The sequence below is a fragment of the Rattus norvegicus genome, chromosome 9 (genome assembly GCF_036323735.1).
Source record: "Rattus norvegicus strain BN/NHsdMcwi chromosome 9, GRCr8, whole genome shotgun sequence".
Lineage (NCBI taxonomy): Eukaryota > Metazoa > Chordata > Mammalia > Rodentia > Muridae > Rattus > Rattus norvegicus.
Window position 1 is genome coordinate 64,108,080 of NC_086027.1, and position 27,952 is coordinate 64,136,031.

At 40.1% G+C, this 27,952-nt stretch overlaps 1 protein-coding gene and 1 pseudogene across 2 annotated transcripts; both read left to right on the top strand.

Annotated features, from left to right (window-relative positions):
* Positions 1–3,090: 3,090 nt before the first annotated feature.
* On the top strand, positions 3,091–27,661 carry Mob4 (MOB family member 4, phocein). 2 transcript variants are annotated; one of them, NM_133528.1, is given in 8 exon segments: positions 3,710–3,776; positions 10,708–10,770; positions 16,587–16,687; positions 19,742–19,784; positions 19,979–20,065; positions 22,879–22,958; positions 24,942–25,053; positions 25,720–27,661. In NM_133528.1, coding segments are annotated over 8 exon segments (678 nt in total). In that variant the 5' UTR covers positions 3,710–3,716; the 3' UTR covers positions 25,852–27,661.
* Positions 21,381–22,957, top strand: LOC103690547 (glycine cleavage system H protein, mitochondrial pseudogene; annotated as a pseudogene).
* Positions 27,662–27,952: the final 291 nt, after the last annotated feature.

Consider the following 27,952-nt stretch of genomic DNA (forward strand, 5'->3'; position numbering starts at 1 on the left):
TTTGGATATAAGCTCTCTATCTGTTGTAGGATTGGTAAAGACCTTTTCCCAATCTGTTGGTTGCCGTTTTGTCCTAACCAATCCATGAGCATGGGAGATCTTTCCATCTTCTGAGATCTTCTTCAGTTTCTTTCTTCAGAGGCTTGAAGTTCTTATCATGCAGATCTTTCACTTGCTTGGTTAAAGTCAAACAGAGGTATTTCATATTATTTGGGATACTATGAAGAGTGTCGTTTCCCTAATTTCTTTCTCGGCTTGTTTCTCCTTTGACTTCCCTCATTTGATTGTACTTCAGAATATGGAAGCCAACTAAACCCTTCCCTCCCCTTTTTGTTCATTGGGTTTCATCACAGCAGTAATGACCCTAAGACAGTGTGTCTGGGCATGGGGATGTCTGTTTGTATGTGTGTGAGCATGTTTGTGCATGTTCTCATAAAGGCCAGAAGAGGACATTAGGTCCTCTGCAGCTGCAGTTACAGGCACTTGTGAGCCACCCTGTGGGTGCTGGGAACTGGAACTGGGTCTTCTGTAAGAGCAGTACATACTTTTAATTACTGAGCTGTCTCTCTGGCCTGAAGAAAGAGACAGTGATTAAGAAGATTCTTGCTCTTTCTCTCCTCTCTTTCCCTCTTTTCCTCCTCCTCCCCCAGTCCTATCTCTTTCTTTTATTGCTGAGGATGGACCCCAAGGCTTTTTGCTTTCTGGGCCAGCACTGACTGTACCATTAAGCTGAAGCTTCACTCGACTTCATTCTTTTTATAATTTTCTCCCATCCTTCCCTCAACTTACTCTGCTACAAAGCTCTTCAGTTTGGAGATCAGTATCTGCAAACGGGGCAGAATGGAAATGTGAAGGTTGTGAAGTAGAAACTCTTCAGCCAGCTCTAAAGAGCAAGGTTCTTCCTGTGAGAAAGGCCAGGGTTGACATCACCATACAAATTTATTGGACTTTTCAAAGGAAATGAGTTGAATTTATTGTCTTGAGACCGTCTCATGCAGCCCAGGGTGGCCTTGCATTCTTGATCCTTCTGCCTATGCCTCCCAAATAGCTCAGGCTATTTGGGACTTAACATTTACTACATACATTTCTTTTTTCTTTCTCTGTCTTTAAATGGGCTAGAATCATTTAGCAAGCCTGGGATTAAGAGTACATTAATGGTCTTCATCTACAAATGATTGCTATCTACACTCAGGGAAAGTACACACAATCTGAAAATTTTAAAGGTAATCCTCGGGCTGGAGAGATGGCTCAGCAGTTAAGAGCACTGACTGCTCTTCCAGAGGTCCTGAGTTCAATTTCCAGCAATCACATGGTGGCTCACAACCATCTGTAACGGGATCTGATGCCCTCTTCTGGTGTGTCTGAAGAGAGCAATGGTGTGCTCATATAAATAAAATAAATATTAAAAAAAATTCATTAAAGTTGATCCTCAGAGTGAAGTGGAATTGCTTAAAGATGGAGGTCATAGCTACCCCTATGCTCTCTTACAGATCCTTCCCCTCTCTCTAGTAGAGAGACAATACTTAAGTATTATTTGTCCAGAGTTCTCAGTACTCTGGGAAAGCACTAATGATAAGAATTTGTGAATCCTGTCCTAGAGGACCTGGGTTTGGTTCAAGCAACCATTTCAAGCAGCCCACAACTGCTTGTAACTCTAGGCCTGGAGGATCTGACACCCTTTCCTGGCCTCCGAGGACAGCTGTCTGCATACCCATGTCATATGCATTCACACACACTGTCCTAGCTTGCTTGTCTGTTACTATGACAAAGCAATGACCAACAGCAACCGAGGAGAGGAAAGGGTTTATTTCATATTACACTTCTGGGTAACAATACATCACTGAGGAAGGGAAGGGCAGAAGCTTAAGGTGGGAACCTGGAGGGAAAACTGAAGCAGAGGCCATGAACGAACAGTGCTTACTGGTTGTTCCCCAGGGTTTGCTCAGTTTGTAAAATTTCCCATACAGTGCTGGACCACCTGCCCAGGGGTGGTATCACCTACAGTGGGCTGGGCCCTCCCACATCTGTCATTGATAAAGACAGTCCTCCACAGAGATACCTATAGGCCAATCTGAATGAGGCAATTCCTTGTTTTTATTATTGTTGTTTAAAGATAGGGTTTCACTATGTACTCCTGGCTGTCCTTGAACTCTTTGTAGACCAGGCATACTTTGAACTCACAGAGACCAGCCTGCATCTGCCTCCTGAGTGCTGGGAACGGTGCCACTATGCCCAACCAGCTCCTATGTTTGAACACTTGGTCTTCAGTTTGAGATGCTATTGGGGGGTTGTATAATCCCCCCCCCTTTTTTTGACCAGCCTCTTTTTATTTTTTTAAAAGATGTATTCATTTCATGTATGTGGATACATTGTTGCTGTCTTCAGACACACCAGAAGAAGGTATCTGATGCCCATTACAGAGGTTGTGGGGCACCTACCTATCCAGTGTCCACAACTTCCTTACCAGGTATTCCGTAGTACTGTAAGCCAAAACAAACCTTTCTTGTTTGAAAAAAAAAAAAAAAGATCCTGGTGAAAGTGCTGTCATCTCTTTCTTATTTTGGGAAAGATTGAGAGAAGACTGAAGTCTTCCTTTGTAGCCCTGCCTGGCCTGGAACTCTCTATATAGCCCATGCTGGTTTTGAATTCTAAACAATTCTTTTGACTTTTTTATTGTTTATTTGTTTGTTTATTTAATGCGTGTAAGCATTTTACTTGTGTGTGCCCGAGGTGTTCAGAAAAAGATTCCTGATCACCTGGAACTCCCTGAGTTGGATTACAAACATGAACCTCTAAGTCTGGTCAGGCATGCTCCATTAAACCCAGCACTCAAGATAGATCTCTTGAGTTCAAGGAACATCAGGGAGAGACTGTCTCCAAAAAAGGAAAACACAAAAACAAAAGAAAACAAACAAAAAACCACCACACTTAAAACAGGAGAAACTTGGAATTTTGTTAAGATATAGAATTTATAAAAACCATCAAGGACTATTCATTTCCTCCTGCTTCTGACTTGCAAAAATGAGAGCTTATTTTAACTCTAACGCACAATAACAGATGTGCACTTTCTATCTCATGATGGGCATCTTTATTTTTTTAATTTAGCATTGAGTCTATTATCTACGAAAATCAACTTGTCATTGAAAGAGTCCTTGACTTTTAAGTGAGAAGACCATAGACGCAAGGTTTATCAGTGCCTCCTGTCTTCTCCTTAAACCGACCCGGCCAATCTGATTCCAGATTGGGTAATTTCATGAAGATTCTATAAAAAATTCCCAGATTATCTGGGATGTTCTGTTCCTTAACTTCTGATGTGGTTTTGAAGAATTATGTTCTCATTTCGCTTTACTGGGATGGTCACATTGTGCAAACTGCCCTTCCAGTCTATAGACAGTCGAAGGACAAACAGCCACAAGTGACGCAGGTTTTGGTCACCCGCACCACAGACCTTGGAAGCGGTTCTCAAGCCCAGCTTCCGGTCGCACATTCCCTTTCAGCCTTGGCAAAGCTTCTCTGGCTGTTCCTTGTGTACTCCTCCCTCCGCCAGGGCTGCTTGTTCGGTACTCTTCCCATCATGCCCCGCGCGGGCGGCGGCTGTTCCGCAGGCTGCCGCCCCTCCCCGCAGCCGCAGCACAGAGCCGCCGTGCCCCGCCCCCCGCGCTAGCTGCCGGCCCCCACATCCGGGTACCGACGCCAGCCGCCCAGACTCTGGCACTATGGTCATGGCGGAGGGGACGGCAGTGCTGAGGCGGAACAGGCCAGGCACCAAGGCGCAGGTATAGTCCCCATAGCTTTCCTGTCAAGGAGTTCGCGGGGCCGAGCCGAGGCTCTCCTGCTGGCGGGACTCTGTCCAGGAGAGGCCAGGGAGGACGGGTGGGGGCTGTGGCGGTGGTGGCTGGCCTGTGCTTCCGGAGCCGCGGCCGCTGAGGCAGCCGAGCCAGCGCCGGCCGCCCTGGAGGCCTGATAGGCTCAGGACCCTGGCGTATCCGCCGAGACCCGGGACTGACGCCTGTCACCGGCGACTGCTGCTGCGCTGCCTGCTGTGAGTGGCAGCTGACGGCGCCCTGGTGTGGGGTGGGCCAGCTGAGGACCTGGGGCCCTCCCTGCATCAGGACCGCCGGCGTCGAGGGCTGTAAACACTGCCCACCTCACCGAGAGCAAGCTTGGCGGGTGACGTACCTGCAGGTCGGCTCCATCCAGTTTGTCTAGCCGGATGCAGGTGGCAATAGTTTGCGTTATCCTCCTGTTTGTCTTTGCCACCACTCCCTTCTGCTTCCCTGTTGCTGTTCTCTGGTCCAGCAAGTTTTCGCCACCAGGTTGTGACTTGTTACATGTCATGCCTTACGAATTTCCTTGCTAATGCGTGTGGGCAATAATCAGAATGAACTGATTATGATAAACCAAAATACTCTAATAGCCCTTTTAGTAGGGCACTGTTGGGGAGTAAATTGGTGCTCCTTAGGATTTGCAAACCTGGGATGCCTCACGGTAAAAAAACAAAACAAACAAAAAAAACATAACAAAACACAAGTTGACATTCAGATTTGATAGGATTAATCTGCTGGCGGAAATGGCCTGTCATTGAGTAGATGTTCTAAAATCAGAAGAGATATGTTTAAAATGTAATTTTAGCAGGCTATGTTCTTGTTGCTGCCCAGCCTGCTGCCTCAAACCATGTACTGCGTAAACCTTTTCTTTTGAAAAATATAATTTTTAGGGTAAGTGAAAATCAAAACACTTAATGCTACCTAGTTTTAGAGAATTACTGTTTTCCTTTCTTTTCTTTTTTTCTTTTTCTTTTTGAGACAGGGTTTCCCTCGGTAGCCGTGGCTTTCCCGGCAGTAGTTCTGTAGACTAGGTTGGCCTGGAACTCAAGAGATCCACCTGCCTCTGCCTCCCACCACCGCATCCAATTTAGAGAATTGCGATTTGTAGTTGATTTTGAGAAGGTTCTCAAAGTCAGGCTACCCTCGAATTATACTATATAGTTGAAGGTGACCTTGGATTCTTAGGTCCTCCTGTTTTCCATTACTCTGGGGCTAGAATTACAGTGCATACCACCATTCAGGGCTTATACAGTTTTGGGAAATGACAACTCTATCAATTGAGCTACATCCTTAGAGAATTGCTTTGAAAAACAAAAAAACAAAAAAAGTCATGGGTTGTCAGTTGCCTTGATTCTGTTGGCAATTTGTATACTATGTATACTTTTTACTGTTTAACAACTCTTCTTTCTAAGGGTTCTTGTTTTCAGATTATTATTGTGCATAGGCAACATTTTTTCTAATTTTAAAGTGATTGCTTCCTTTTTAAAAAATTCTTGGAATTAAATCCAGGACTTTTCCTGTGGTAAATTAAGTGTGCACTTGTGTCTCAGCTGTATCCTTAGAGGAAAAATTGTTTAAACACTGCAGTATGTCCTTTTGCTATGCTGTTATGAGTAAGTCAAGTGAATAATTTTTCGATTTCCCACTTTATGAAAAGGTTAAATAAAATGTAATAGAGAAAAAAGAGGATTAAAAAAAAACCTGCTTTTTTAAGCAACCTTTGCTGTTTATCACATAACTTTTCTTCACTAAAATAGGCCTGTTCCAAAATGAAGTGTATTGTGTACTGTGTTACATATGAGTAGTATGTGGTATATCTTCCTGCTTTGGGGGGGGGGGGAGGAGCACATGGTCTCATGTATGCCAGGCTGACTGGCCTTGAACAGAGAGGTGAGTGACTGAGAATGACTTCTCATCCTGCCTCCATTTCCTGAGTGCTAGAGTCAGGTATGTGCTGTAGAACATTTAAAAGTTAGACTAGAACATAGATAATATTTGGTTGGTTTTTAAAATCTATTGACTGAATTAAATGAGCACATTTATTTGCTTCTTTGTCTATTTATAAATATGGCCTGGAACTATCAAGCTCCACCTGCTTCTGCCTCTCAGGTGCTGTTCATGTGCCATCATCACCGATGAATGAGAACATTTATTAGACTGGATTTTTTTTCTCCTAAGTGTCTAATGAATGTCACAGTTAAATGGCAAAATATTTAATAATGTGTTAACTTCTTTTTCCTTTTTTTTCTTTGAGACACTTTTGCTTTTTATCTTGGGCTGGTATAAAACTTTCTGTGGAGTCTAGATTGGCCTCGGATTCTTGGGTCCCTTGCCACAGCTTCCTCATATATCTATATCTGTATCTATATCTTCTATACAATGCATGTTTGCTCATTTGTTTGTTTGTCTCATGTAGTCCAGGCTGGCCTGAAACTTACTGTATAGCCAAGGATGACCTTGAATTCCTCTTCCTCCTTTGTGAACCAACACTATTGACTTTGTTTTGAGGCAGGGTCTTACATATAAGCCTGACTGTCCTGGTACCCACTGTGTAGTTTCTGTAAGCCTTGACTTCTTGATAATCCTACCTTAGATTCCAAATTAAGGGATTACATGCATGTATCATCACTACTGGTTTGCTAATATTTTTCATTTTTTGCTAATAATTTTAATCTTTAAAAGTTGTGTGTGTTTGTGTGGGTGTCTTCTCTGTAGGTGTGCATGGAGACTTAAGAAAGATTAATCTCATTCTGTGCCTTACTGCTTTTGATAGGGTCTCTGATTGGACCCAACGTTTAAGGTTTCATCAGCAAGGGTGACTAGCTAGCTAGAGAGTCCTTGGAACTGTCTGTCTTTGTCCATGCTGAGATTAGAGGCATGTGTAGCTGAGTGGTTGTCTGACTTGCTTGATAGCTAGCCCCTTGTGCTTGGTACCCTCCTTCACTCTGCCTCTCTTGGTCTTTGACAGGATCACTCTCTAGTCTAGGCTGGCCTTGAACTCAGAGAGATCTGCCTTTCTCTGCCTCCTGTTTTGTGTTTTTGAGATAGGGTCATTCTATGAAGTCTTGGCTTATTCAGAACTTGCTATGCAGATCAGACTGGCCTTGAACTCAGATGTCTGTCTGCTTCCCTCTAGCATTATCATGCCTGGCTTTTTAAAAAAATGTGGTGCTGGGGATTTGAACTCAGCTCCTCATGTTTGTGCAACAAGTGCTCTTACCCAAGAAGCCACCTTTCCCCAGCCCCTCACTAATATTTTAAAAGCAAAATAATCTATAATCTTTACTTTCTTAAAATTTATTTTTTTATTAATGTGTATTGCATGCCTGTGTGAGTTTTGTGTACCATATGAATGCAGGTACCCATGAAAGCCAGAAGAGAACATTTGATCAATTGGAACTGTGGTCGTAGGCCAACTCAGTTGGTCACCTGATAGGGAACTAAAACCAGATCCTCTGTAAGAGCAGTAAGTGTTCTTAACTACTGAGGGCTCTCTCTAGCCCCTGTAGTCTTCACATTCTTTTAAAAAAGATTTTATTTCATGTATATGAGTACACTGTAGCTGTCGTCAGACACATCAGAAGAGAGTATCAGATCCCATTACAGATGGTTGTGAGCCACCATGTGGTTGCTGGGACTTGAACTCAGGACTTCTGGGAGAATAGTCAATGCTCTTAATCAATGAGCCATCTTTCCAGCCCTACGTTTTTTAAAAATGATTTTTATTTGCTTTAAATCATGGTAACATTCTTAAATAGTTTCAAGTTATTTTAAGATATCTGTTGCCCTTAACAGCTGCTTATAGATACTTCGGTCTTGGTTGGGGAAGAATCCCCTGAGCCTTTCCCCAGACAGACGTCGTATGCTTTGAGTTTAAGAGAGCAGTGGCCATGTCATGCCCAGGACAGTGTCTCACAACAGTCCACTACTTCCTCCAGTTCTTTTTAGATTTTTTTTTTCTCTCATTCAAGACAGGGTTTCTCTGTCTAGCCTGGCTATCCTAGAACTCAGAGACCCACCTGCTTCTGCCTCTCAAGTATTGGAACTAGCGGCATGCACCGCCACCACTGTCCTAGGAGTTGTTAGATTTTTTGCTGTTCCTTCTTCCATGATGTTTTTCAGGAATGGGGGTGATACAGATGCCCCTTTATGGCACTGGAGGGGTGAAGCAGATGCCCATTTATGGCTGAGCATTCAGTTTATTCTCATCACATGAGTCTGCCATTACCACTGCCTATTGTAATTATTCCTCTTTGTTTTTTCTAGATATTTTTACTATGCATGCTTCCTCATTTCCCATCCATTTTTGAGACAGTCTTACATGGTTTAGACTGGCCTTGAACTCTATATAGCTGAAGATTATTTTGAACTGATCAACTTCCCCTCTACCTCCCAAGTGCTAGAATTATTTATCTATTTTTGTTGTTGTGTTTTTGTTTTTGAGACTTTCTAGCTCTGGTTGGCCTTGATACTTGATTGGTAGATCAAGCTGGTTTCCAACTGTCTTTTGTCTCAGCCTCTCTTGTATGGGGATTATAGGTTTGTACTACCACACATGGCTTAATATATGCATTATATCCATAAATATGCTTCTTTCCTTCCTTAATCTTTGGTTTGGTTTGGTTTGTTGAGACAGGGTTTCTTTCTGAAGCCTTGGCTTTTTTCTAGGTCCACCTGCCAGTACCTCCCGAGTACTAGGATTAAAGGCATGTTACCACCACTACCACATAACCCGTCCTTAATCTTTTAAAAATAATCATTTTCTATATATGAGTGTTTTGCCTGTGAACCACGTGCCTGCATTGGCCTGAGCAGGGTAGAAAAGGACATCAGATGCCCTGGAATTGGAATTACAGTCAATTGTGAGCTACATTGTGGGTGCTGGGTATCTTACCTGGGTCCTCTGAAAGACCAGTTTAACCACTGAGCTAATCTTTCTTTCTTCCTTTTTTTTTTTTTTTTGTGGGGAGGGAATTGGAACAAGGTTTCACACTGTATCCCTGCCTAGCCTGGAATTCACTTTATAGCTCAGGCTGGCCTTGAACTTGAACAGTGATCTCCTACTCTGTTCTGGGATTATAGACATGAGCTACCCAGCTACTTTTCATTTTCTTAAACTTTTTTTTTTTGGTTCTTTTTTTCGGAGCTGGGGACCGAACCCAGGGCCTTGCGCTTCCTAGGCAAGCGCTCTACCACTGAGCTAAATCCCCAACCCCCATTTTCTTAAACTTTAATCATGAGGTGTTATACACTGCATTCTAGAGTTTTCCCCTCTGATTTTTCCTCAATTTACTTTTGTTGGTTAGTAAAGTCATTGGTTAGTAAGGTCATTGGTTTAAGAATCTTCCCCCTCCCTGAGATCATTTTAGCTTAGAGACATTTGTTGAAGACTAGGCCTATGCCAGGAATTATGCTGCTTTTTAAAGATACATAGGAGCCATGCATACCTGGACACTGGTCTGTAATCCCAGCTATGTAGAGAGATTGAGGTAGGAAGATTGCAAGTTCAAGGCCAGTCTGTAAAATTTAGTGAAAATGAAAAGTATAAAAAAGGCTGGAAATAGAGCTTAACAGTAGAACATTTTCCTAATATACATAAGACCCCAGGTTCAATCTCTGAAAAAAACAAAAAAAGGAAGGTGTGAGATATATATGTAAGTCTTGCTGAAAAATCAAATAGAAAGGGATTTGAGACCAAGGCAAGGTATGCCACAAAATATTCCCTTTAAAAAAAAAAAATTGGGGGCTGGAGAGATGGCTCAGCCATTACAAGCACTGACTGCTCTTTTGGAGGTCCTGAGTTCAAATCTCAGCAACCACATGGTGGCTCACAACCATCTGTAATGAGATCTGATGCCCTCTTCTGGTGTGTCTGAAGATAGCTACAGTGTGCTTATATATAATATAATATAATAAATAAATAAATAAATAAATAAATAAATAAATCTATCTTTTAAAAACAAGTTGGAGCTGGACAGTGGTAGTACATGCCTTTAACAGCACTCAGGAGGCAGAGACAGGCAGAGTTCAGGCCAGCTAGGACTATTACAGAGAAACCTTGTCTTGAAAGAAAAAGAGAAATTTATTTGGATGACATCCTTCAAACTGGGGATTAAAATGCCTCCTGTTCCATCTTACCCAGCTCTGAATAAAAACATGTACAGATTTTAACTACAGTTGTGTTTGAGCAGTTGCCTGCATGTGTGTCTGCACCATGTACAAGTAATGCTCACAGAGGCACTTGGTTCTCTGGGTCTGCAGTTAACAGACTGTGGTGAGCTGCCATGTGGGTGCTGAGAATAGAACTTGGTTCCACTGGAAGAGCACCCATTGATCTTAACCACTGAACCATCTCCCAGCTCCTACATAAATACTTTTTGATGAGAGTCATATTTCTATTTAGAAATTTAAAATTCTATTTGTAATTGGAATAGTAATTTATACTATTTGTTTAAAATAGTGTTATAAAGTTATAAATTGCTCACCAATAATGCTAGCTCTTTAAAATTCTGATTTAGGTTTTGTTTTTTGTTTTTTTGATGTTTGAAGAAATTTTTTCAGTGCAACTTTTATGGGTATTATCTAACAGTTGTAAACAAAAAGTGATGAACTTTTCTTTCCAGTTAAACAGTTCATGAAAGATTAATGAGAAATGTATTTGAGGGACTGTAGTTGCAAAAAATTACAATGTATAGTTTATTGATGTCCATTTAAGAATATCGACTAAGATTATTTAATTCATTGGTAATCACATTGTAAAGGCGGTTCTTCTACTCTGGTGTGAGGTTTGGATCTTTATTAAGAGTTGATGTTTATAGCAGCATTACTGTATCTTCCTTATTACTCTGTATGTGCTTTAACCATGAGTTTACTTTTATAGGATTTCTATAATTGGCCTGATGAATCATTTGATGAAATGGACAGTACACTTGCTGTTCAGCAGGTAATAAAATTTTCTTTTATAACTCATAACAAACATTTTATATCTTTGGCATAGTTGAATATTCCCATTTTGTGTGTGAGGGGGCAAAAACCAGATTCCATTGGATTAATGGAATGGTCATTTAACAATGTAATCAAACTTCATTTTATTAAGTATGTTATGAAATTTGAATGTATAAAGAATTAAAAGTAATTAATGACTAAATAGAAATAAAGCTAATTTAGTGTCTATACCTTTGATAACATATTTTCGAGATTTGTATCTTTTTATGATTATGTTCATATTATACCCTCCAGTGTATGTGAAAATAGATGTTTTCTTTTGGCTCATTACTACTACCTCATGACCCACTGTAGAATTGGTTCCCAAGGAGGGCTTCTGTAGCATATTTTGTTTCAATAGTACCTTGGGAGATTTTTAGACAGTCTTGTTGAGAATCACGTTCTATACTATGTTAGGTCTAACCCCCAACCCCCATGAGAAAATAGTGGTCCTTTCAAATTGAATAGAATCAGGAGTTTGGTGAAAAAAGTATTATGCATAGCTAATTAAGGAGTTAATTGTGGTTGCCAGCCACAAGTTCAAGCCAGTCAATATTCTAGCTTGTAGTTCATGAGCCTCCTATCCCTAACTTAATTGTTACTGATAATTGTTGGCTTCTAGGGAAGAAGAGTTAGTTTTCTTTAAAGATACTGTTCCTGGTAGGTCTCCATGACATAGTGAATGGTCCCACACTCACAAATGTATGAACAGCACAAATTGAAGTTGATGGATTATTAAATCAAAAAAGACATGAAGTGAGGGTATAGGGAGGTGGGGTGGGCCTGGGAAGAGTTGGGGTAAATAAAATCAAAACATAAAGTTCTTAGTTAATAAGAAAAAATAAAAGAATGGCAGAAAATGGGATATACAGGGGCAGAAGGTTTGGCTCAGTAGTAGAGCACTTAATGTAATATGCCTGAGGAACGAAGTTTGATTCCCCAGCACCATAGTAAAAAGAAGGTAATATTTTAAAAAGAAAAATATGTCTGTAAAGCCACAAAACCAGTAACAAAAGCCAAAACAACAAAACTCAAAGAAATTGGTATGAAATAAATTAGATCAGGTATGGGTTAAGTAACATTTTTATTATTTTTTAGGGGAGTGAGGAGGTCATGTGCTGGGAATGAAACTCAGTGCCTCATACATGTTAAGCAAGTACACTACCACTGAGCTATTTCTACATTTATAGCTGACCTCCTTATGCCATCATATTTGAAGTAAATTTCCTATAACCAATACGGAACTGTGGGTTTTATTTTTTCATTTTATTAGTCTTTGTCTATTTCTATATTATTTAAAATCAATAGTTATTTATAGATATATTTAGACTTAGGTTAACTTTTATTACTTTTTTCAGTTCTCTCATTTTTAAAATTTGTAATTTATTTTGTGTGATGTTTCAGTGTCTTGTGAGTGTATGACTGTGCACCAGGTGCATGGTGTAGGAGCCTGTGGAGTCCCCAGAAATGGAGTTACAGGCACCTGTCAGTCACCATGTGGGTACTGGGAACTGAACCTAGTCCTCTGCAAGAGCAACAAGTGCTCTCTTAACCACTAAGCCTACTGTCCGGTGGTGTGGTAGTGGGAGATGGGGAGCCCTCCTGTTTGCCAGGCTGGCCTCAAACTCAAAGTAATGGCCAGGGATGACCAATTCCCCAATCCTCTCAGTCATCCACTTTCCTAGTGTTGGCATTAGAGGTATGCAGCACCTTATCTGGTTTATGTGTTGCTAGGTCTTGAATTTGCATGCAAATTCATGCATGCTAGGCAGGTAGTTTATTAACTAGTTCTACCCCTAGTCTTCAGTTTGCTCCGTTTGTCTTTTTGTTCTTGTAAATCACTTTTCCCCCTTTGACAGGTTAATTGAACCTTTTAGCATTATTTTAATTGTAATTTTGAGTATTCCTCTATGTTCTTTTGTTTCGTTTGGTGATGGCATAGATTACTAAAGTCTTTATTACATAGTCAACTTATGTAGAATCAGTATTTTATTATTATGGTTTTTATTACCCTTACATGGGCCCCTTTCCTCACTTTTTACTTACTCTTTATTACCATATGTATCTGTAGACATTCATTGAAATCCAGTCAGACAGTGGTATTTTCTTTGGTAGGACTAAACTGAATTTAAGTACTTCTTAGGTACTAGGCAATTTCTTTACCATTGAACTATGTATTTGTAGCCTAATGTTTTGTTTTTTTAACTTCATTATTTTACTGTCTGTGTATATGTTATCCTGTGTATGAAGGTAGTGTTGGCCATGGTGCTTGTATGGAGGTCAAAAGACATCGTTCTTTCTTTTCCGCTTTATTTTGGTTTCAGGGATTGACCTTGGGGTACCTGACTTGTGAAGCAAGCATTTTTTCTTGTTGAGCCTTCTCACTGACACAATGTTTCTTTTATTCTGGCTTATAGAGATGGAGTTTCAATCTCTATCCTGGTCTGTTCTTGAAGTCATGACATTCATTTTGACCTCTCAAGAGCTGGAATTATGGGCTTGAGGCATCATACCCAACTTCAGAGTTATTTTTATTTGGTTGAGATAAGGTCTCACTGTGTAGCTCTTGCTGGTCTGGCCTTCACTGTGTAGACCAGGCTGGCCTCAAACTTATAGAGTTCTGTCTCTGCCCTCCAAGTTCTGGGATTAAAGTTTTGCACCACCCTGTCTTGTAATTTCTGTTACTTCTAATGTTTTAACTTCCCTTCTATTTTTCTTCCCTTGAAGAACTTTTTAGTAGTTTTTATTTTAGCATGGTTTGTTGTCTAGGAATTCTCTTTTCTTTTGCTTGCTTGTTTTCTTTTTGGTGCTAGTGAGAGTCCAGAACCTTGCAATACTAGCAAATGCTATGGTATCTGTCTTTAATCTTCTTTAATTTGAAAATATCTCTACCTTCATTTATTAAGGATATTTTGGAAGATAGAGAATTCTGGTTGACAGTTCTTTTAGTAGTTCTTTCATTTTTAAAAATTCACTTATTGGGAGGAGATATATGGGTACATGTATGGAGGACAGTGGATAGCTTGAAGATAATTGGTTTTTTCCTTCCAACTTGTTAATCTCAGGATCAAACTCAACTTGTCAGGTGCCTGAGCCATCTTTCTGTCCCTCTTCCATGTTTTTTGATGAGAAAGAAATGGCTAGTTGATTTCTTCTGTAGGTCATGTGTCTTTTTTCCTTTAGTCTTTCTATTAGTCAATATTACTACAATGAAATACTTTAGAGTTCAGACAAATAACCTGTCTCAAGGTCTGGAGGTCTTGTCTTGTCTTGTCTTCCTTCCCCCCCCTCTCTCTTTCTCTTTCTCTCTCTCTCTCTCTCTCTCTCTCTCTCTCTCTCTCTCTCTCTCCTTGGAACTTGCTCTGTATACCATACTAGCCTCGAACTCACAGAGATCCATCTGCCTCTGCCTCCTAAATGTTGAAATCAAAGGCATGTAATGCCCATAGCCAGGGGTTCTGGAGGTTTTTGTTTGAGATTGGATGACCCTAATGTTTCATGACTCAAAGAAAGAGTTAGATGACAACCATAATCATCACACTCAGGTTCTTGGGGATACTGCTTTATTCAAACCAGAAGAGAGCTCAGCCTCACATCTAAGGTGTGCTTCTTTCACTCCTGAGCTGGACTGGAGAGATTCTCTTGGACCAGTGGATCTTACTCTTCATAATGCTTTAGCTAACCCTTAATATACTTGATGTTGTGGTGACCTCCCGACCAAAAATTATTTTATTGCTACTTTGTTACTATTGTGGATCACAATGTAAATATCCAGTGGTCTTAGGCAAACCCTCATGACAGTGCCATACAACCCCCAAAGGGTTGTGACCCTGTTATACCACTGTATAGTCTGATTTCAGCATCATAGTATTCACTTTTGAGTTTCAGCCTTTGTCAGTTTCGGGGAAGGAGTTACTGGGAAGAACAATAAGCATTCACTGCTGGCTCAGTGACATCTGTTCTTTCTGCTCTTTATGTTCTGAGACCTCAGATATTTGGTGCTATTTTTTTTTTTTTTTTTTTTTTTGGTTCTTTTTTTCGGAGCTGGGGACCGAACCTAGGGCCTTGCGCTTCCTAGGCAAGCGCTCTACCACTGAGCTAAATCCCCAACCCCTTGGTGCTATTTTTTGCATATTTATTATTTATTCGTATACCTCCACTTCCCTTCCAACCCCCTAATACTAGGTAGGAGAGGAAGAAGGTTAGAGGGGAAAAAGGGGTATAGACCTCTATAGGCTACTTCCTGCTGATTAGGGGTGTTGAATTTTGGGGTCATTTCAGTCTTCAGTGTCAGGATATCTCCAACTTCTTTTGGTTAAACCACAACAACAGCAACTAAGAGCAGCAGAGGGGAGCAGCAGTCACCTCCTCCTTTGTCTGATCCCCCCCCCCCCCCCCTGAGCTGGGACTGAACCCAGGGCCTTGCACTTGCTAGGCAAGCGCTCTACCACTGAGCTAAATCCCCAACCCTGTCTGATTCTTCTGAACACCTATGGCTTCTCTCAGGGCTCTGGCATTTATACCCTTTCCAGCGTTCCTAGAGTCTTGTGAGAAGCTGAGGTGCAAAGATGACTTGAATGCTAGGCCAGTCTGGGCAGCATAGTGCAAACCCATTCTCTCCCCCCAATTCCCACAATGCAAGGGGTTTACATAGGAACTCAAATCCACTGTATTAGTACATGCCTGCAATTTCATTACTAAGAAGGCCAAGAATTTTTGTTCAGTGCAGCCTTGGTGATACATGCCTTTAATCCCATCACTTGGGAGGCAGAGGCAGACTAATCTCTGCATTCAAGGCCAGCCTAGTCTATATAGCTATAAGTGCCATATCTTGCCAGACCAAGGTCACCTAATATGGGCAGGAGGAATAAGGCTGGTTGCAGAGTCCACAGCAAGACTTAAGCTGTGCCAATTATATTGAGAGCAGTCAGACTTTGTATACCTTTATTAGAAAGAGAATATGGTGGCAATTGCCAGGATCTGTACACTTGTAGTTGTCAGGATACGATGATGTTTGCAACTTTACAGGGTAAACAGGATTAGTGTCTAAAGATCAATTGTCCTGTCGAGCTTCTATGCTGCTATGACTTCTAACGGAACATACAGAGAAACACAAAGTGGCCTGAACACTTTACTGCCTGAGGGAGTGCATTGGTATCTCTCAGGAACAGCAAGGCACATTGAAAAACCTATGGCATATGCCTCTCAAGGCAGCTAAGCCAAACCAACTCTGGTTCCCTGCACATAGCAAACCCCAGGACATCCAGAGCTATGTTGTCTCAAAAACTAAAAAATATTAAACATTCTTAGAATGAAATTTAACATTTAGTATGTATTAGGATTTTACTGCTATGAACAGACACCATGATAAAGGCAACTCTTTTTTTTTTTTTCTCGGAGCTGGGGACCGAACCCAGGGCCTCTACCACTGAGCTAAATCCCCAACCCCTGAAGGCAACTCTTTTAAGGACAACATTTAATTGGGGCTGGCTTACAGGTTCAGAAGTCTAATCCATTATCATCAAGGTGGGAACATGGCAGCATCCAGGCAGGCATGGTGCAGGGGGAGCTGAGTTCTACATCTTCATCTGAAGGCAGCTAGCAGAATACTCACTTCCAGGCAGCTATGGTGAGAGAGTCTTAATGCCCACACCCACAGTGAGACACCTACTCCAACAGGGCCACACATTCTAATAGTGCCACATCCTTGGCTGAGCATATACAAACCATGACACAGTCGAACTTAATTAACCTTAAGAACTTCTTTCTTTATAGTATATTCAACAGAACATAAGGGCAGACTGCTCCAATATTGACAAAATTCTTGAACCACCTGAAGGTCAAGATGAAGGTGTATGGAAGTATGAACATTTAAGGTAGGTCTTTATGAAATCTCAACATAGTACTAACAGTTCTAGTAAGAAATCATTAATAAGTACCTCCTGATGAGAATTATGACTCAAAATTTGTGTACATCAGAACAATTTTGGTATGTCTTTTGGTTTTGAGATAAGGTCTTATGTAGTAGCCCAGGCCTTGATCCACTTCACCTCCTACAAGTGCTGAGATTGAAGACAGTGTTATCACAGCTGGCATGGATCTTGAACTCTTAATTCTCCTGCTTGAGCCTCCTGAGTACTAGAATTAGAATTACAAGCATGCAAATGATTATTGTTAGTTCCAACTGAGTTATAACTTGATTCAAGTCTCCTAATAGCTCATACTGAACCTCTGTGATTAAGAAAAGGTGCCCCTTTGAATGGTGTGTAATCATGATAGATGTGTGGATTTTAGCTCTGAATTGTGTTTTCATTGTGCTAGCTCTGTAGTAGATTGACTTACAGCTGTCACTTTGTGCTCTTTGCCAGATTATACCTGCAGCACTGCCAAATGAGTTAGTGAGCCATGTAAGCCCATGCTTATCACTCCAGTCTTTGTTACTGCTAAGTGAGCCATAACTCAGAACCACGTAGAACACAGCTTACTGATGAAGTAGTGGGCAGTGAGAGGTGATTCAAAAATAGTGTCCTTTAGTGTGACCCATCTTCCTGTCACGGTGTTATTTTTATAGTCTTAAGCACAGAATTACCCAGCATTTGGAAAGGAAGTATAATCATAAAAAAATGAAAATGTATCTTTTACTTTTTGTCTTTTTCCATTAAAATAAACTTAAATAGGCTGGGCATGATGACAAAGCCAGATTTCTGTGAGTTTAAGGCCAACCTGCCAGCAGGTACTACATAGTGAGAACCTATATCAGAAAAAAAAGAGCAATAAATAAATATGCTTAAATAAATAGTGATTTTAATTAATTAGTTTCATATATGTCTTTTTTCTTTTCTTTTTTTTCTTTTTGGTAACCTGTTTCATGCTCTAAATGTAAGGCTTTAATATTGCATTTTTGGGGAATCTAAGTGTTTTTGTTGGATGAAGAAAGAGTTATTTCTAACACTTGATAGAGTGGAATGCTATTATCATAGGTAGAATTTTTAGAGTGACACATTCAATAGTGTGACAACTATAAAATAATTTATTTTTATTACAGGATTGTCTTACATCAAATGTCTACTTAAAATTGTCTGGCATTCATTATGATTTCCTTTATTTTTAGTATCTTAAAAATGTTGAGGGGTTGGGGATTTAGCTCAGTAGTAGAGCGCTTGCTAGGCAAGCTAGGCCCTGGGTTCGGTCCCCAGCTCCCCCCCCCCCAAAAAAAAAAAAAGAAAGAAAGAAAGAAAAAAGAAAGAAAAAAAAAGAAAGAAAAAAAATGTTGAGAACTGGGCATGGCTGGCACATTCATTGATGTTAGATCTTGGGAAGTGAAAACAGGAGCTAAGGTCATCCTCAGCTGCATATCAAGTTTAAGGGCTATGTGAGCCTACCTCAGATATGACTGCTTAAGGAGTAGTAAATGGATTTTAGGCATTGCATAGGCTTTACAATTTTTAGTTTTTTTTTTTTTTTTTTTTTGGTTCTTTTTTTCGGAGCTGGGGGCCGAACCCAGGGCCTTGCGCTTCCTAGGCAAGCGCTCTACCACTGAGCTAAATCCCCAGCCCCTACAATTTTTAGTTTTAGAAAAAAAGAATATCATGAAAACACCAAATACAAACAAAAGTCAGGAAGTTACTTCATACATTCAAGATGTATGTATTACATGCATTCTGGTATGTTTTAATCTATGCATGTAAACAGTAGTGAAATGAAGAATTTAAATTGTGTACATTGTATGTAGGATAGCTTTTGAAACTTTTCTGTTCTTTATATTTTTGCTGTGCTGGGAAATGAACCTAGAACCTTGTACATACTAGGTTCACTAGTGCTCTACCACAGAGTCATGGTGTCAGCCCAGACTGTTTATTTTGTGTGGTGGTGGTGGTAGGGGTGTGTCTGTGTGTGCACGCACGTGTTCCCTCATGGATATGTGTACAAGGAACCATCTATTGTTTGCTACTTTTTTTTTTAGATGGCATTTTTTTTTCTTCTTTTTTTCCGGAGCTGAGGACCGAACCCAGGGCCTTGCGCTTGCTAGGCAAGCGCTCTACTACTGAGCTTAATCCCCAACCCTTAGATGGCATATTTATGTGGACACCTGAAGTCGATACCAAGACTCTTCTTTTATTTCTCTCTGCCTTATGTGTTAAAACATACTCTATCAATTGAACCAGCTTGCTCGAGGGGTCCATCCCCCCTTCCCTACCTTTTGAGTGTTAAAATTTCACAAGGGCCACCAAGCCCACCTGGTGTGCTCAGTCTTTATTTTATTTTATTTTATTTTTTTGGTAGGGTGGATTAGGAACAGGATCTCTCTTTATGTAACCTTGGCTGTTTGGGAACTCATTATATCTGTCTCCTGTCACCAACCATCTCACTTTACATGATTTAGTGTGTGTTTGTTGTAGGTTTTTGTTTTTGTCTTGAGACAGGATTTATCTGTGTAGTAAGCCTCAAGGAATCCACCTGCCTCTGCCTCCTGAATGTTGGGATTACAGGCACGTGCTACATTGTCTAGCTGAGCATGAAAATTCTAATCTATAAAAAAGTTTAGACTTTGTGTATAACTGTATGTGAAAATAAACACATAATTCTAACATAACTGAAACATCCTCCATGTTTAATTGTACATATCAACACCTTCCTGTCCTTCAGCTGATCATAATCAGAAGTTTTATCACATATACACAGTTAATGTGAACACCTTGGTAACATAACTGTATACAGTTCTGACAACCGCATTACAATAGATTCTCAGAGAGCTGATCCAGTCAAAAAGTACTTGTTTTCCTAGAGTCTTGGTGAAATTTCTAAGTTTGTGTCCAGAAAAATTAAACAAATTTTTATTCTACAAAAGGGCAACCAGCTTGGCCACCTTATGAAATAAAAGTAGAAAATACATAAAGCCTGGATAATAAATGTGCTTTTTGCATTTTTAGGCAATTCTGCCTTGAACTAAATGGACTTGCTGTCAAACTTCAGGTAGTATTTTCTTTATATTAAAGCCATAATTCAAAGTTCTTTCTGATTTTTAAAAATAATTTTATATGCTTAGATTTATCCAACATTTCTAATTATTTTCTTTTTGTATTTTATATAGAAATGTTTTAACCCAAATGACACATTTTTTTCAATATCATTCTACATATTAAAAACATAACAATTATTTTTAACAGAGTGAGTGCCATCCTGATACTTGTACTCAGATGACAGCAACTGAACAATGGATTTTTCTTTGTGCAGCTCATAAAACTCCAAAAGAGGTAAGAATTGAGAGCTTTCAGTACCTGGTCATTTGGCACCGTTACTCTGGTGCTAAAGTGAGGCCAAACATCTCAGAAGGGGCATTTGGGGAAGTAAGTCTGCTTACATGGCATCCAGGAAACAGTGAAGTGTCAGGGTCCCGATGCCTTCTTCAAGGACACTGCCCCATGACCTGCTTCCTCCAACTAGGCCTCATCTCGCAAAATTTCTACTATCCCCTGAAAGACTGGCCAGTTGGGAACCACATCTTCAGCAGATAAGCCATTGAGGGGATGTTCCATATCTATATATGAACAGAAATATTGTGGAATGTAGTGGGCGTAGTTAATGTTATAAATATACTAAACACTGCTGAATTTGTTTAATATATGTGGGTGTGATGTATATGCGGTTGTGTGGGCAGGTGTGTACATGCACCTGTGGAGACCAGAGAAGGCCATAACCCTATACTCCCATGAGGCTGGTCTTTCATTGAACCTGGAGCCAGGCTGGTAGCCAGCAAGCCCTAGAGACCCTCTTTTTCCTCCCCCACCACCCAAACCATGCTTAAGTTCTAGGTGCTTCTGGTCTTGTCAGCATTTTATATGTATGTTTGGGATTTGTTCTCAGGTCCTCGTGATTATACTTAGTCACAATCATCTCCCAAGACCTCCAAAACTACTGAATGTTATCTAAAAGTGTGTGTGTATGCATGCACACCTGCATGCATGTATGTGCCTACTGTTGCATAAATATATGGAGGTCAAACTTATGTATAACAACTACAACCTTGTATAAGTCATTAATCATTCAAAAATTTTGTTTCTCCAGTTCTACTGAAGGCTAGAGTACGTAATCCAGTATTCTTCCTGTTCCTAAACATTGTGCCCCCCCCCCCCCCCCCCCCCCGAGCTGGGGACCGAACCTAGGGCCTTGCGCATGCTAGGCAAGCGCTCTACCACTGAGCTAAATCCCCAACCCCTCTAAACATTGTTTTTAAGGTTTAGTGTTGGAATGAAATTGGGAAATTAGTTAATGTATCTTCTAGAAGCCTGATATTATAACTCACAGTGATAACAGCTTTATTTATTGATAGATGTATTTCATAATCATTCTGAAATTGGAAGGCACTTTTTCTTAGAATATGTTTGTGTCTTTAGAGTAAGATACCTGACATGGTTAAACATATTCTTGATTGGATTGAGAACAGGTTAGGGGATGAATAATATATAAGGTATATCAGAGAGCATTTACAGGTAGTTAATCATGAGAGCCCTGATGTAATAAATGGTTTAATATATCCTAATGGATATAAAGTTTGAACAGTGTTGAGAGATGGAGGAAATGAAAAGGCTGAATTTGGTTAGAAGCATGATGCTGGAGATTGGTCTCTGAAGGGCATTTTCTTACTTCACCGCTTCCTGTCTTTGTTATGCTTCCTGTCTGCTATGAGTTGATGATCCCTCCCTCCACAGTCTTTCCACCATGGTGGACTAAAACCTCTGAAAAGAAACCTTCCTGCAGGGGGGGGCCGTTGGGGGGGAGTCGCTGTGAGTGGCGAGGAGCGTGTGGGCTGTGGCCTGCACCCTGCACACAGCCCTGGCCTCTTGCCTGCTGTGGCCCTGGGCACCTAGCACTGCCACTGTCTGCTTGCTGTGCACCGGATCTGCTTTGCTGTCAGTGCGTAAATTCACAGAGAAGCACGAATGGAATGGGTAGCAGCAAAGGATGGTATTGGAACAGTGGGAATCAGCAACTTTGCACAGGAAGCTCTGGGAGATGTTGTTTACTGGAGTCGGCCTGAATTCAGCTGGACAAAATTGGACAAACAAGAGGAGTTTGAGTTTGGTGCTTTGGAGAGCGTGAAGGCTGCCAGCAAACCCTACTCTCCTCTGTCAGGAGAAGTAACTGAAGTCAGTGAAGCACTTGCTGAAAACCCAGGGCTCGTCATGAAATCCTGTTATGAAGACGGTTGGCTGATCAAGATGACACTGAGTGACCCTTCTGAGCTGGATGGATTAATAAGTGAAGAAGCATATGAGAATTATGTGAAGTCCATTAAGGAGTGACCATGGCATCCCTCCACTTCCAGATAGTAGTGGGACGTGCCCTGTTCTAGCATGCTTGTCCTAACTAGTGGAGAGTAGAGGACTTGAAATCACTTAGCAATACTGATGGAAAGGAATGATTCTTGACAGTGTTACTTAAGGCCCACCCCCAACTTCCTAATGGATACAGATTAAACATAGTGTACAGATTTTTGATAATAACCATAATAAGTATTTAGACGAGGGGTTAAGTTGTAGTGTTTAGAATTCTTTTTTTTTTTTTTTTTGGTTCTCTTTTTCGGAGCTGGGGACCGAAGTGTTTAGAATTCTTAAGGCTATCTGAGGTACATAACGAGTTCCAGACCAGCCACAGTTACATGGTGACACCCTACCTACTGGTTATAAGAATTTCATAATTCAGGATAACACTGGTGCATCTTAGGTAATTTTGTAACTTGCCTATATGCGTCACTAGATTTTGGTCAGACTTTGTGTCTTCTCTCTTATTGGAAATGCCTGGATATGCAGGGAAGTGTTGTTACCGTGTCAGATGCGGGAGAGTACTGTCTGTTTCACCATGTGCTGTGTTGGCTGTTGTTCTCCCACTGTGAAGCACTGCCTTTGCAACACTGAGATACAAGTAAAACATTCATCCTCTTTAAAGACCTTCCTCCTTTATGTCGCTTCAGTCAAGCGTTTGGTTACTGTGGTAAGAAAACCTAGTAAACATTACTTAAGAAAAGGGGGGCCTTTTTGTTAATGCATTTGAATTTTCTCTTTTCTAGTGTCCTGCCATAGATTATACAAGACACACACTGGATGGTGCTGCATGTCTTCTGAATAGCAATAAATATTTTCCCAGCAGGTAAACAAAATCTTTAAACATGATATAAGTATACAGTTGACTTGGTCAGATTGAGTTTGAAATTAAGGTCGTGGTTAAGCATCAGAACTTGTCTCCCTCAGCTCATATACTAGTTCAGTCAGTGTAGTCCCTGGTGCCCTGTGCTGCTCCTTCTCCAAACTTCTCACCAAGCATTAGAATCTGCTTGCTTAAGGGGGACTGCTTGTTTTTCCTTATTTTTGCCTGTAGTTATTTTAAGCAAAACATTAACATATATTTAATTATACATAATAATGGCCATCATTATGACATGGGTGTATATCGTGCATTTATCATATACATAGTGTATTTTGATACTATTTGCTCTGTTGCCCTCTTACCTCATTCATCCCTTTCCTCTTCCTCAACAGGGCCCTTCTGTTTTCTTGCTTTCTTCCTCTTCTTCCCTTCCTCTCTCTGCAGCCCCCTGCTCCACCTTTTGACCCACTAAGTTTCATTAGGATTGTTTAGATACGTGGATGAAAGCTGTTTACAAAAGCTTGTGCACTTTACGCTAGTGTGATTTTTCTCCCCACCAATGGTTAACTGAATGTATTACATGACAGACTGAGGCGCCTGCCCCTTTAAAGACAGTCACAGCTGCTATGAGTTCAAGAGTGCATCGGTGGCCCATGTCAAACCTGGAAGTTAGCATTCCACACTTCCTCTTCCTCTAACTCTAAATTACTACTCCTCGATATTCCTTGAGCTTTGAGGGGGCTGATATTGATGTCCCATTTACAGCTGAGCACTCAGTAGTCACTCATTTCTAACACTTTAACCTGCTTGAATCTCTACAGTTACTCTTGACTGCTGTAGAACAGGTTTGGCATCATGAACAGTTACTTAGAAGGCAACTTGATAGGCATAGCATGTCTTGTTTGTAGTTTTTTGTTTTTTTTTTTTTTTAAGCTATGGGGAAAACCTGCATGTATTATATTACCCATGTGGTTTATGAGTCTTCCCCACCTCCACCCTCCAGACATGATTTTTCTTTGTATCCCTGGCTGTCCTGGAACTCACTCTAGAACAGGCTAGCCTCAAACTCACAGTGATCCACCTGCCTCTGCTTCCCAAAGTGCTAGTGTTAAAAGATATGTACCACCACTGCCCAGCAGTTTATTACTTCTTTAAAAAAAAAAAATTATTGTTTTTGAGATTGAGTCCCACTTGAACTTACTGTGTAGATCAGGCTGATCTTGAACTCACAGATCCACCTGTCTCTTCTAGCTGGGACTAAAGACATGTGTAGCTACACCCAGCATAACCGGTGTTTTGAGACAGGGTCTTGTGTAGCCCATGCTAGCCTTGAACCAAGCTGTTCTTGAAATTAGGTGATCATCCTTGTAAGAACATGCCAGTCCTTGTAAGAACTGAAATTACAAGTGTCTGTACTACCCCTGGCTTCTGATTGGTCTTTGTTATGAAGTAGATGGGATTAGGGGATTTTTTTTTTCCTCTAAAATATAATTAGCTTCATATCTCACCTAAAATTTGTGGGGATAAAAACCACAGAAAACATCTAATTTTTCTCTCAGTATTATATTCTAAAAGAGAATCAAAAATACACATATTTTGATTTCCAAAAACACAAAGAAAGCAAAAGCAGATTTTATAGGAGAAAACAGTGAATTCTTCCAGCAGTTTTAATTGCCTGCAATAGACAAACTAGCAGTAGTGTGAAGTACTTTTAAAGTATTTGGTTTCTTTGGTTTTGTTTTAGTAAGTTTTGAGGTATCAGGAATTCATTTTAACTGCATTATATTTTGTGGAAGTTTCAGACGTTTTTACTAAGGTGCTGTAGTGAGAGCACTGACCCAGGACTCTTTACACTGCACTATAACCTTGATCCAGCTATAACCTTGCCTTGGGTATAACCAGTACCACCCTTGGGAATCCAGAAGATTAGACTGTATATCTCTAACATTTGTCCAACCTGTGACTTGGTTTCTCTTCTCTTTTTAGGGTTAGCATAAAAGAATCATCTGTAGCAAAACTAGGATCAGTGTGCCGTAGGATTTACAGAATATTCTCACATGCCTATTTTCATCACCGGCAGATATTTGATGAATATGAAGTAAGTATGTGTCTTAGCTTACTTTATATTGTTGTGATAACGATCATGACCAAAAGTAACTCAGAGAGGAAACGGTTATTGCTACTTTCAACTCTTAGGTTCGACTCCATTACTGGGGAAACCAGGACAGGGACTTGAGGCAGAAACTGGAACAGAGGCCGTGGAGGATTACTACTGCTTATCTTGCTTCTCCCGGCTTGCCCAGCCTGCTTTCCTTTTGTTGTTTTGTTTTGTTTTGTTTTGTTTTGTTTTGTTTTGTTTTGTGACAGGTCTCATATAGCCTTGACCAACATGGAACTTCATTATGTAGACCAGGTTGGCCTTGAATTCTTAGAAATTCCCCTGATTGAGTCCCCTAAGTGCTGGGACTAAAGGCTCAGCCTGCCACCTTATACATCCCAATAACATCTGCCCAGGGATGGCACTGTGCACATCAGTCAGGGATAAGGCCAGCACAGACCTTGCCCACAGGTCAATCTTGTGGGGAATTCTCTCAGTTGGGTTCCCTCTTCCAAGATGATTCTAGTCAACAGAAAACTAACCAATTACTAATAATTACAATTATTGTAATACATTCTTGTCAGGGTGACAGTAAAGTATTTTGATATTACTTCTAGCCTTTTGATTTTGGGTAGTAAATGACTTTTTTTCCCTTCCTTTCTACAGAATGAAACATTTTTATGTCACCGGTTTACCAAATTTGTGATGAAATATAATTTGATGTCGAAGGATAACCTGATTGTACCAATTTTAGAAGAGGAAGTTCAGAATTCAGTTTCTGGGGAAAGTGAAGCATGAAGGAATCATGTAGAACAATGTACTGATCACATAATTAACAATTATGTACTGTATATATATCATTTTAGACACATCAATCATGTATCCATATTATAGCTTATTTGTTTAGTATAGGTTTTTGTATGCTATGTGTTGCCTTTTTAAATGGGAAATACATTTTAAGTTATTCATGAGCTGTATATTCACTGGTGTGGCACTCATGGTTTTTAAATAAGTTTAGTATTATCTGTTTATAATGCCTGTTAATAAAAGAATTTACAGTTTGGTATAATTGCTGCTAAACAATCATTGGATCACAATCCTCTCAAATCTATAAAGGAATGAACTTGTGTCTCACACAAGTATTTACAATTACTAAAGAGAATATTTTGTTTTCACCCCTAAGATTTAATATTTTAGGAAATTCAGTAGTATTCCATCTGTACTGTTAATTTTTCCAAAATGAGATAAAAGTGTTTAAGAGTTCTGTTTATAGCTTTTGATATGCATAACTGATTATGTGTGTGTTCAGAGAAATTCGAGGAGGTGTTAGTAATAAATTATCTCTCTCTTCTACATAAAGTATCCTTTAGGTCAGTGTACATGGAAGCATTACCTTTGCTATGGCAGTGCATTATTAAATACATGGTGAGGAGGAGGAGGCACATACATGATGTTCCCATGGACACCCACCCGCCCCTTGTTTCCCTTAGTCCTCTGGGAAGTATACTAGTCATGAAATTTACTTACCAAGCTATGGTTAGTGGTGGCTTTTCCCTATTTATACTGTATTAATTGCTTACAGAGCATACCTCATACTAGCAGTGACGTTACACTACAGGGAAACTGGACTGCCTACCTTTGTTTTTTAAAATGGTTGTAACTACTTAGAAAATAGTCCTTAATATAGTTTGACTTTTCCTGTTAGTAATATTAATCTTTTCACCTAGCCCTAGGCAGCATTAAATAGATATGAAAAAAAAGATAGTGTATTTATTTTATTCTCCCTCCTTAAAAGCTTATTGTTCTAATTATATGCACATGTAAGACTATTTACAATAATTCACAGGTTAAGTGCTGTTGATAAGTGGTCATACTTTGATTTCTTATTTCAGTGTCTTAAGAATTTAAGTGCAGACTTAGATAACATGATTGGTGGAGTTTCTCTTTAAACACTGAGGTCTCTATGCCACACTGTAGCAAGGCACTGAGATGAAACAGAGACCTGTGCAGTTGGGACAGTTGAAGCCATCTTTTCCAATTTAATAAACACAAGAAACTTCTTTTTTATTTAAGAGCTATTTGCAAATGAAATTGAAAAATGCATTCATCTTGTTTGTTTTTCTAATTATTTGAAGAAATGATTTGTATTGTATTATAAGACAAGTATACACAGAAAAATTGGGAAGTGAGAGCAAACTGAGAGTGTGTGTATAGTTGACGCCTGTCTGAACCTGTGCTGTGCCAGCGGTCACAGTCATCACTGTACCTGAGCCCACAGTTATCTTCTGAGAAGTTCATGTATGCAGTGAATAGAACATTGACTGAAATTGGGTGTTTATATTACTGTCACCATAAATCATTGGGGTTAGTAATTTTAATAAACTTGGTAGATATGAGAGACTAACCTATACTAAGTTCATAAATTATACATAGCCTAGTAATGTTGCTGTTCTCTAGTTGGAGTCCCCGGTGGAGTCCTGTTGTTTGACTTGCTCAGTGAGCAGTTAAGGCAGGTGGAGACCTGACTGAGTACTTGGAACACTTTGTGAATATATGGCTTAGTGTTAACAGGAAAATAAAGTGTGGTTTTCTTTTTATACTTACTCCACCCTTCCTGTAGTATGTGTGAAATTGATCATAAATCTGCAAAAGCATCAGTTTGTATTCTTGCTTTTGTATTCATACTGACACCTCACTAACTCTCGTAGGTAAGATCTCAGTGAAAGTTTGTGTTTTAATATTATTTACATAATTTTGAAAATGAGTAGTAGTTTAAAAAGTGGCTGGAGCCATAGTTGTGGGGCACACTTAGTCCAGCAGAGAGAGGCAGAGGCATGTAGCCTCTGGGCTGCATGAGATCCTGTCTCAAAGATGCCGGGCCAGCAGATAGCTCAGCAGG

What these genes read in the sequence shown, in the direction of transcription:
- Mob4 (XM_063266616.1), top strand. Translation starts at nt 3,717, where the DNA reads ATGGTCATGGCGGAGGGGACGGCAGTGCTGAGGCGGAACAGGCCAGGC. An exon ending in GTACACTTGCTGTTCAGCAG is followed by an intron (nt 10,771 to 16,586) that starts GTAATAAAATTT and finishes CTTTCTTTATAG; the next exon opens with TATATTCAACAGAACATAAG. An exon ending in AATAAATATTTTCCCAGCAG is followed by an intron (nt 22,959 to 24,941) that starts GTAAACAAAATC and finishes TTCTCTTTTTAG; the next exon opens with GGTTAGCATAAAAGAATCAT.